At 27.0% G+C, this 11,735-nt stretch overlaps 1 protein-coding gene across 1 annotated transcript; it reads right to left on the bottom strand.

Moving 5' to 3' along the window:
- Positions 1-334: 334 nt before the first annotated feature.
- LOC112686865 (EH domain-containing protein 1) lies at positions 335-8,365 on the bottom strand. Its single transcript, XM_025559321.1, has 6 exons — positions 7,320-8,365; positions 1,794-1,902; positions 1,531-1,695; positions 1,249-1,426; positions 986-1,156; positions 335-918 (listed from the first exon to the last, which is right to left on the bottom strand). The coding sequence occupies exons 1-6, from the start codon at positions 8,117-8,119 to the stop codon at positions 713-715; spliced, it is 1,629 nt and encodes a 542-aa protein (XP_025415106.1). The 5' UTR covers positions 8,120-8,365; the 3' UTR covers positions 335-712.
- Between the last annotated feature and the right edge of the window lie 3,370 nt (positions 8,366-11,735).

Here is an 11,735-nt window from a genome sequence, read left to right as displayed (position 1 = left end):
ACAGTATTAGTCGATTTCAGCAAGGTTTAAGAAAAAGAAAAATTTCATTTCAAAAATATATAATTAAATTTTAAATACATATAATAAGAAATAAAAACAAATTATGAGATAAAGTATATATATAACTTTATCAAATACAATAAAAATATTAAAAACTATTGGTCTTATATGTATTAATTAGGCATAATACATTTTTTAAAACAATGAATATTAGGGTAGTAAAAAATAGTAGTTTACAATGCGAAAGTATTTATTAATGACTGGACAAAATTGACATTTTCTTCTTGTTTTAAGTATATATTATAAATATTACATTATCATTGATATTGTTATAAATTAAATGCCGTGAAAAAGCCATACTTTTTCATCACACTGTACCATAACTAAAAGAAATATATTATAATTCATAATATATATATATATGAACTTTAACAATAATTAATAACTTCTATTAATATTTTAACATTTATATTTATGTAGATAGACAATTTAATTTAAATAACAATTACCACAAGCAATACTCATACTCAAAATGGGGGCTGTGCTGTATAAATTTATTTATGTATCATATCTCACAAGCACAAACACACATACGCACAGAGTGTAATATCAAACTTATATGAAGACAAACGTATATTATAAACATGTTGAATTTACCAATGAACACTGTGTTTTAATGGTTCTGTGTGTATATATGCTGAGAATTTTTTTTTTATAAATCTCGTTTGGATGGAGGAATTAAGTGTTCAGGTATTTCAGACGGTAAATCATGTCCTTCCAATTTTATTTTTATCAAATGCATAGCCAAAGCAAATTCGTCTATGTCCAAATGACTATCTAAGTCAATATCTGACAACTTCCATATTTTTCCCAGTACAGAATTTGGCAATTTCGATTTGACCATTTCAGCTTTGGCAACTAAAAAAACAAATTAAAATCATGAAAATGTGCTATAAAACACATTGTTTATAAAAATACAGTATACCTGCTCCTGATAGTTTGCCATCAGACTTCTCAAGTGTGTTGAATATTGCATCATACTTTTGACGTTCCTTGTCAACTATCCAACCAGTTTCACCTTTTCCAGCATCAATACCTTCTCCTCTCTTATATCCAAATGGACTTTCTTTATCTTGAACAGTAAGAAATACACCACCTGTAAATATGAAAGGTAGCAGTAAGCATTTTCACACAAAAATGGTTTTTTAATAATTTTATTGATATATGATATATGAGACCATGACAGACCTTCAATTACAGTCTGTGGTTCGCTGTCTTTATTCTTCAAGTCAATGTTATTCGCTTCTTGTAAAGGAATCATAGCTATCAAATCGGCGATATCATTGGTCAGCATCTTATCAACTTCATCTAAGAGATGTGGTTTTAGACCTTGGAATTTGCTAAAATCCAAGTTTACCAGTATATCCTAGATCAATAGTTAATGATTTAATTATATATAAGGATATACTTAATTTAAATGATTGCATTTATATTAAGTATAAGAATTAAAAACGATATGTTCATGTTTACCTGCATTTTTTTAATATCGGGAAAATCTCCAGGGGAAATCTGATGTTCTCTTTGTATATTTTGATAAATGGTACCGAGATTTTTTATTAATTCTTTCTTCTTGCCGTCCTTCCTAAAAATTGACGGCATTTCTTTATGTAACGCGCTAATTATGTAAGCGTGAACCTATAAATATGACGATATAAGTTATATAATCATGAAACAGTAAAAGTCGCCAACGAACGTTGTATTTGAATTTTAACTAATGACTTTTTAATAATTACTTTGGCTAATCTTGCACGTTTAATTAAGTCATTTAGTTTTCTTAATGCCACGTTTTTAGGCAATGATAGCAAATCTTTGATCAAATCTTGTTCTTCATCCTCAAATAATCTACAAACAAAAATTTGAAATTATATAGAACTATAGAATATAGATTTACATATAAAAGATAATGTTATTATCATGCATTTTTCATTTTGTTGATAATCGACAGATGACAAATCATAAACGAGGAATAAAAGAGGAATATAAAAGTATTTTGTAAATTTATTTTGAATTACATTAACTGCTATATTATCACTTATTGATAAACAAACGAGATATATTTAACTAAAAAAAAAAAAAAAAACATTATACTAGGTCTATTAAAATGATTCGAAAAATACCTACTAAAATTGGAAGAAAATATTGGATTATGACAAAGGATTCAAATAAATCAATAAATCAACTACTATTTAAAACAAAATGTATAACAAATTAAATACTTTATAATTTATATAGACTTTCAAATACTTGTAAATATAATTTAATACAGTTAAAATAAATTTCTATTAAAAATGAAATATTTAGTTGCATTTAAAATACTTATTATTCTTTTAGATGAGTTATAAATACGATAACAACCATTTCCTAGAAAGTATAATAGAAGTTACCTCTTCGTGGTACTCTTTGGCAAATGTTAAATGGCTCGATATTCATATCTATCAGAAATAATAATAAACTAAAATTATTATTTAATTTGAATTAATGAGTAAAAGTAATTTGTACTTGCATATAACCATAAATTCGTATATTTTGTAACAAAATACAAATAAAGAACGTGAAATAGAGAGTAGATTGAGTCCATAATAATTGGATCTGTTTAAGTCAAAACTATAAAAATTTAACAGAAAAAAATGTCTTCAGTTTTTGATGATTTTTAATTTTAAATAATAAATATACATTTTTTGAATATTGTGTTATTCGTTGATTTTTTTTTTTACCAAATGTCAAAATGTATGCAGTAAACATTTATACAGCTTTTAAAGAGTGCCATGTTGACAATGTTATTTGAATAAATTACATAAAATTACGATAAAATCTAAATCTTTTGGTGTTTTTTTTATCAATAAAATCTAAACTTCAAACGAATTCATTTAAACAATTACTTTATGTTTTCACTCGATCGAATATAAGCGTCTGCTTCTATAATTTTTAAATTTAAATATTTAAAAATCATAACTGCCATTTATTTTATTTAAATACATTTACACTTTGCTATAAATTATTAAAATTGCATTTAAATTCTTCATCAACATATTTTTGGGTAAATATTGTAATATTATTATATTAAATCAATAAATTCATATTAACAAGAGTTCACTATTTTTTTATTAATGCTCTAAATATTATGTTAGTTACGTATCCTTACAAATTATTTTAAATGGTTTTATCTGCTCATAATTTAATCGATGCCATTTAAAACACTACAATTATACGCCAACAAATTTTCAAATAATATATTTATTTTTTCATATATTTTGATAAAAAATGTAATTATGACATAAGTATAAACATTTTAAAAGGGAATATAATAAGTTTGTTTACTTTACGTAAAAACGTAGGGGAACTGGTTAAATCAGCTTATTAGATATTAATTTTAAGTAACTACGTAGATAAGAAAAGTTTATTAAACCAACTGAAACAAGTAAAATGGCGAATTAACAGACAGTAAATAATGTATATTTATGTAAGTAGCAGTGGCGCCGTACAACACGCCAACAACTATAAACGTTGGATCCTATCAATTTTTGTTATTCTAGTAAATTGTTTATAGGATGAAAAAGAGGTTAATGTTTATCAAAAATCGTACTCATAATACTAATTTTATATGTTGAAATTGAATATTGATACATGTATACAATACGTTCGAATGATACTAAACAGCTGAATCCCTATAATAGCATAACCTCTGAATTTAATTTTACTTTAAATAATTGTTCATTGTACAATATTGATATATTTTATATTTTAAACTTCGAATAGATTTTAAATATAGGGAAAATATCATTTGAGTCAGATTAAAAGTTAAAATAAATTGGAAACAAATATTTATTAGAAAGTTGATTGATTTTTGGGAACTTGGTGTCTTATAGCGCTTTGTCGTGACAAGAGTACGTGAGAAAATGAGTTGGTATTAATGAATGAAGTTATATTCATGTCCGTAAACAAATTGACATATGGTAGTAAGAGAAAGAAATGTACGTTGTTAGAAAATTCTAGTACTGTTACATTGGTTTTTTTTAATTATTTAAAAATCTATAAACGAATTCAATTATTCAATATTTACTACGAAATATAGAAGAGAAATCATATATGCAGAAAAATTACAATCGTCATATTAGAGTAGGATTGCCAAAAACTTATAAGGCGCAACCAGAACAAAACAAACATATTATTGAGTAATTTACTTTTCATATAACTTTTAACATATTGAGAGGACCATTAATGGCCGGCAATATAATGTTTAAAAATATGTTTGTAAAATAAACTATATGTTTATATGTATTAATTACAAATTATATTTTTATTATACATTGTTAATCGATTACAATTAAAAATGCACTTTGAGATAAAATCGTCAACATTAAAAATTAAACAATTCTACATTTCCTCTAAACGTCTAAGCCAGGACATATGGACGTCCCGAAAACATTTTCGGGACACTGGGACACAAAGTGCAAAACCAGTGACAATCCTGGTTTTCCGGAACGTATGACAACCCTGTATTAGAGTATAATACATTGTCTACTTTTTATATAGGTTTCAACTCAAATTTCTGTTTACATTTCACAGTTGAAATGCCTATAGCAACTCTTAACTATAGATAAATAAATATAAAAACACCTACAAATATACATAATAAACAATGTACAGAACACTAATATTATTTTGTCATTAGAAAATACATACTTTAACAGTTATATATTGTTGCAATTTTAAGTGTTCAAATGCAACAATTAAGAAAATTACAAATCGTCCATGCATTGTGCTTAAATTATGTTTTGAAATAACTTGCATGGGCGTGAACGGTAATTTATCTATTCATCTTTATCCACTCGAAAATATAATGTAACTGTTGAAAATGATTTTATACAACAAAAAAAAAATTGTTTTAAAATATGTGAATATTTTTTTGTCTTTTAGATTAGTTAATTTATAGTGATAATAATTGAAGGTTTAATTAATGTAACCGTTATCTCTTTGTGATTTTACATGAATTTTTATTTATTGCACCAGTATACAGAGTGAATCACCATAAATGTTTGTTTTTCTATTCAGTATAAAGATATAAATATATAAAACGATATTATTTTAAATATATGTATTATGCTATTATGGTAATTAAAATAATGAAGTATGTAAAAATATTAATTGGTGAAAAAAGAGCCATTCAAATACAAATAACTGAAAATAAAAATAATTAAAAACTTATGAGAAATATATTTTAATGAAAATAAATAATTCAATACATTCAAAATTCAAAAAATACCAATAATTAATATAAGTATGAAGTTTTATTAAATAGAAAAAAAAGCCAAATGTTTGCATTGCATTTAAACTGTTACTTTAATAGAATATATGTGTTACAGGGGCGTCATTTGGGGGGAGTAGGGTGTGCTATTGCACACCCTGGATTTTTTTCATTTTCAATTATTGGCTATTGGCCTAGGCGTAACTGATACATGCCTTGCCGCTTTGATCTTCAGTTTTCCAATCTTTAATATTGTGCGTGATTCGCTGATTATCAGTAATCAATGCTTATCATAAATGTTGGCCTGGTGGTGGGAAAAAATTGGCCTCTTTAATTGCTTGCACACCCTTAAAAAAACTGAAATGGCGCCCCTGATGTGACATACAAGTTGTAAAGTTCGGAAACTATGTAAAGGTTGCAAGGACAAAAGTATTTATATTATTTGAATGAATTATAAATCAATAATGAATCAAAGTATTTATCGCAGTTTTGAAAGAAACACGGAGAAATATATATATTGAACATTTAATCATAATATTGTAACAAGTATTTCATACTTGTTTTCATCTAACAAAGGAATTTAAATTGTACACGTCAACATATTTAATATAGGTATATACTAATTAATTTACAAAAAAGTTGGATAAACCCAAAATTAATTTAAATAATAGGTACATAACTTTAAATTTCAATTTTTTATCACAAGTAGATATGATTATTAATTGCAACATATGTTTTGATAATAAGGTAATAAGTTATACATACTATACATTTTTATAATAGTAAATACAAATATTTTTTTTTATTTAAGTCATAATTATTTGATCTTTTATCATTGATAACTTTCATTTCAAGTCTTTAAGTAAATGATTACTTATTTAACTAAAAAAATAAAAATAAAAAAAAATATTAATAATAAAAACAATAAACCCATACTTGATTAAAAAATATATAAATTTTTTTCAGTATTAGAATAAACCATAAAGTTTATAAGGGGAAATATATTAAAAAACTGTGTAATAAATAGAAAATATTTAATAGGAAAAAATAAAAATTTAAAGTTATTGCTGAAAATGAAAGTAATGAAATCTTATATATATATATATTATTGTTTGACACAATAAAAACATTTGTTATAGTAACTGGTGAAAGAGTGGAGTTTGGTCTTGAAAGTATTGGCCTACTGACCTTGTTTACTATCTGTTTAAATAAAAAGAAAATGCACCTAAAACAAATATATTATAGATTTTCAATCTTAAGAAACTAGAACAATTTAAAGTAAATTGTCATGATGTAAAATTAATTGGTTAGTCAACTGCATTAAACTTAATTCCCAATCTAGTTTTATTGGTCTAATTACTACCAGTCACACTAAACCTTAAGAAGAAAATAATAGATCTAATTGAAGAATTTAATTAAAAACTGTATTTATTTTGTAAACAATATGATTAATTTAAAATATATTAAAAAAAGTTACTTAGTGATTGTTTCAATTAAATACTAAAAAGTAAACAAGACTACTTTAACCCGTTATATTCAATATTTTAATTAAAGTTTGAAAAATGATCAATAAGTTATTTTTATGTAGATGGATATTTAATGAAAATTAAATAATTCTATAAAATAATTTTTAACTGGCAATTACAAATACTTAATAATTTATACAAATATATTAACCTCCATTAAATATTTATTTTTATTTAAATAGAGGTATAAGAACCAAATCAAGTTTATCATCTATCTCAAAATTTGATTTTTTTTCTGTTGAAAATTTAAGTTAGACATATTTACAAGTATGAGTACCGAAATTATGATTAAATAGTTTATTTTAAATATAATTGAAAATAGTGTTATGGTCTTTAAAATAAATATTTATATATATACTAAAAATTGTAATGTAATAAAATAGTTTAAAAAGAAATTATCAATAATAATCATAGGAATACAACTCATGTATTGCTATATCTTATATAATTTATAAATACCAAGGTAATTAAATAAAAGACATTATTACTTTTTATTGACATCATATCTCAACGGCTTGTCCCAAAAGGATCCAATATAAACTCGAGCTACTTCAGGAGTTTGTAGAACTTTTCCTAAAGACCACATTAGTGCTCCATATACACGCATTAGTTGTTGATGGTCAACCATATCAGCTTTATTCAAAACAATTCGTATTTTATCATCATGCCCTCGTAGTGCTTCTATTGATCTACGGAATTCATCAGATATGTCCAGCTTGTGAGCATCGAAAAGCAAAATAATTCTGTCAACGTGCTCAGCAAACCATTCTAATACACCAGTAAAATCGTAACCCCTATCCACTCTTTGCTTTTCTCCTGACAAAATACCAGGGGTATCAACAATTGAAATATATTTAAGTACAGGCAAGTTCACTAAAGAACATTGAAATCGGTTGAGGAAGGCATTGCCATACTTAGATAGTGGTCTAAATTGCTTTTTAGGGTCTACCACCAAAGCGTTGCCTGGAATAATTGATTCCTTTTCATCGTACATAACAGCAATGAAACGATCGGTAGTGGGTTCGGGACCAATGCGAATTCCAGGGAAATCTGATTCTAGAAGATGTTTGATGAATGTAGTTTTACCCGTAGAGTATTGGCCGACCAACAAAATCATCGGTTTAGCGACAAAATCTGGATCGTCCAGTTTGGGCGAGTAGAAATCGTGGAATTGATACGCCAGCTCCAAAGGCAAGAGTTTGGACTTGTACTTTTCCCGCAAACTATCCAGTACGTTCTCGCAGGTATCGATCTTCTTTCCATCGTCTTTTCTAAGCCAGCCTAACATGATTGGATGATTTGCATACGAAAAATAAATAAATTAAAGGAACACAACACCTCACGAAACGAACATAATACGCGCGCGGGCCGAATGAATGAACGAGCTCACAACAACTGCTAAACGACTTGTCAGACCGTAATGTTGGAACTATCGAACAGCTACAGATAATTGTGGTACAGACTAATCGCAGCAATAAATACAAATAAAAAAAAACCGTAACAAATACCAGTGGAGTTGGACGTTTCGTTATCAACAGTCGTATGCGCTATTATCATACAGGTGTACCAAAACACGGAACGCGTGCGACGTCGGCTTAACGTGGCCATCCACCGGAACGTCACGAAAAAATCCGGCGATTGTACTATTCGAACGTGAGTCACAACGCTGAACACGTTACGTGTCCCTGCCGCTGAACGATCGCGCTCGCAGATTGTACCGCGGTTATGATCCCACGGACGAAATTTAGTCTTCCCTCCTCCGGTGAACTGTTAGCGTATAACGGCGTTTACTCGAAAATAATATTATCGTCCGTTTCAACGACATGGTCGTGTTATGAAATTGTGGTGTGCTCGGTGAGACACGATCGTTTAAAGATTTGTCACGGTAATTGTTCGACGGATGTTGTAATATTACTTTATCGCTCCCCGGCGGACTTGAGCCAAAATACGTCCCTCGAGTCGCGGGATCTGTTCCGCGCAATTCGTTTGACTTTTGACCGCCGTGCGCTGTCATCAACACATCAAAAGTGTTACGTATAACAATTAATAATATCGTTAATGATCACGTGACGTTATATTAAGGACAAGGCGTAATCGGAAGACTCGATGTTTCATAACGGTTAAGAAAATTATAACGATGAACCTATTTATTACTGTTTATACAAAATCGAAACAACATAAACAAAGAGTTACAGCTATATAATCGATTTTTTTGTATTTTTTTTATTAAAAGCTATCTATGAATCAGGAAATCCTGTTTACATAGAACATTGAACATAGAACTATTAAACTATTTGCACAGCTATGTTGGCAACGGATTTTATCAATAAATTCATCGACCATAATGTAGGTACCTTAAAATATCTTTTATATTATAAAATAAACGGACTTTATAAATACAATAATACTCATATGGCTATTTATAAAAGTAAATAAGTGACCTACGGTTAACTGTAGAGGTCCTAGATTCATACGCATTTTAAATCAAGGTAGTACGGTCAATGCCGCATTTTGAAAAAAGTCGTTCAGAGGCAAATATTTTACTTGCGCCCCTCCCCTTATTCCTCAAAAAAAAAAAAAAAAAAAAAAAAGTAAATAAAACACTAAATTGAGATATAACTTAGGTACATTTAATTAATCAGTCACAATCACAACCTGACAAATTATAAGTTTAAATTTTAAATCGTGTCCGCAGTTCAACAATCTAACTAGGTCATTATATTCTACGCAGAATAAATCAAGATTATCAAATGAAAAATTGTATGGTCGTTCTATTTTATTTTTCAGTTAAGTGTAGCAGAACTTAGAATTGACTCAACAGTTTAATTTTAAGTACTGTTTTTGCAATATAACTAGTCACTAGGCGTGAAAACAAAAACAAATTTTGACGTGTTTCTAAAATGTTGGTGTCAGGGCAATTGCCCCCTTCGCCCCTCTTGTAAGTATACCGCCAACGGTATACCTACAAAATATAAAGTATAATAATTCTTTAAAAATTGAAATAGATATTGCATGATTTATAAACATTCAGATTAAAATCATGATGTGAAATATTAGTGATGAAATTAGATTTATTATTAAAGTATAGGTAATGTATAGAAAATATGACCCGTAAAGTTCCACGTTGGTAAGGTTATATTGAACAGCATTACAAAAAAGTATACTATGTTCAAGGGCAATTTATTCTAAATTAGATCGTACTCACAACGTGCACCGACCGAAGGAAAAAATAGTTCTACTTCTACACACTTCTGTGTATACATTTTCTTAAAACAACTATGTATTTGATATGAATCATCGTAATTATACTGCTAACATAATGTCATAATACATGGAAACTGATTTTTTTCTTAGTCCAATTATATTACAAGGAAACATAAAGAGTAATCTATTATAATAAAAACACTTTATGTCAATAAAATAACTCATTAAGGCGCCTCATAATAATTATCGTTTGCGATGGTTAAAAACCATAGTCCATATTGCGCTAAGCTGTACATTATTACATAATTCTATCATTCAAGCGTTTACGACACAATAATCATCAATTACAAACGAATTGAATAACCAAATGCCAAGGTTTTTCTTCTTTTCCGTCCTCCATTGTTCTTAGAATTTTCAGCGTCACAATTGAATTCCTCTAATCCTACAGTTTTGTATCTGCTATATCTTTCCAGGGTTATACTCTTACGTCTTTTAAATTATTTTCTAATTCAACCCTACGAAGGCTTCGAAGGTAAGCAGTTGGTCTTTTCACGGTAAAAATATATTTTATTTAAATTAGCAATAATTTTATCGGTGAAAAACTTTTAATAAACATAATTATTTTTTTCCGCATTGAAAGGTAAAAAAAAATCCGATAAATAAGTTGTGGCCGTTATGGAACAGCATATGACTTATTACTTATTACTATTTAATATTAATTCATTCTATAATCATTGATTATAAGAAATATAAATAAATTAGAATAAAAATTGTAATCAAAGAAACTTTAATATAAAACATTGGCGTCATTTGGTTTCTTTTTTATATACATACATATTTTTTACTTTTATCTTTCCAATATTTCTAGACGGCAAGTCGCGATTTGCAGTTCATATTATGCATTAATCTAATTGAAATTCATTAGAATTTAAGGAAGTTGTTGCCAAGATTTTCCATTGCATAAATACTTGAATATTTTACAAATTTACCTCTTTTATCATCAACTACTACCATAATATAGAATATACAGCCCTTAAGTTTTATAAAGGTACTTTAAATTGTTTCTAATAACAATAAGTATCTATAATTTAACATATACAAAATTGATTAAAAATAATATTAAACAATTATTAATATAATTAATCATCAAAATCAAGTAATTGATATTTTCTTTAAGTGTAAGTCGTATATAAATACTTATCTATGTAGACAATTTTGTTAAACATAATTTTCAAATGTATTTAGATAACGTATTTAAATACTTTGTGTTATTGAATATAATTGAAAATACTAATTTTTTAAATATTTAAGTATTGATGCAAATAATTTTTTAAAATATTCAAAATACTTAAAAAATACAATTTTTTTAGTTCAATCAATTTATTTTGAAATATTTATACATTATTCAGAAATAGATAGGTATTTAAATTGAATTATCGTTTCAATTAAAATACAATACATAGGTTAGAGTCGTATTTAAGGAGTGGTTCAGGGAGATAATAGTCTCCCTGAAATAATTAAGGGGCAGCAAATTTTTACGGTGATTCTAAATAAAAAAAAATCGATTTTTTCACATTATCAATGAAAAATTATTTATGAATGATAAATCAATAAAATTATATGAAAAATAAATGTAATATTGTAAAATTATTTATATTATTTAGTAGCGTATATAAATAAATGTAGGTATGCATTCGAAA

This window comes from Sipha flava, unplaced genomic scaffold (genome assembly GCF_003268045.1).
Source record: "Sipha flava isolate LNK unplaced genomic scaffold, YSA_version1 326_pilon_pilon, whole genome shotgun sequence".
Lineage (NCBI taxonomy): Eukaryota > Metazoa > Arthropoda > Insecta > Hemiptera > Aphididae > Sipha > Sipha flava.
The sequence above is the reverse complement of the archived record's forward strand: the minus strand, read 5'-3'. Positions and strand labels throughout refer to the sequence as shown.

Excerpts from the sequence above, each read along its gene's own strand:
- LOC112686865 (XM_025559321.1), bottom strand. The coding sequence starts at position 8,119 with ATGTTAGGCTGGCTTAGAAAAGACGATGGAAAGAAGATCGATACCTGC. Across the intron at positions 1,696-1,793 it reads AACGTGCAAGATTAGCCAAA|GTTCACGCTTACATAATTAG; the intron begins GTAATTATTAAA and ends TCATATTTATAG. Across the intron at positions 919-985 it reads TGGCAAACTATCAGGAGCAG|TTGCCAAAGCTGAAATGGTC; the intron begins GTATACTGTATT and ends TTGTTTTTTTAG.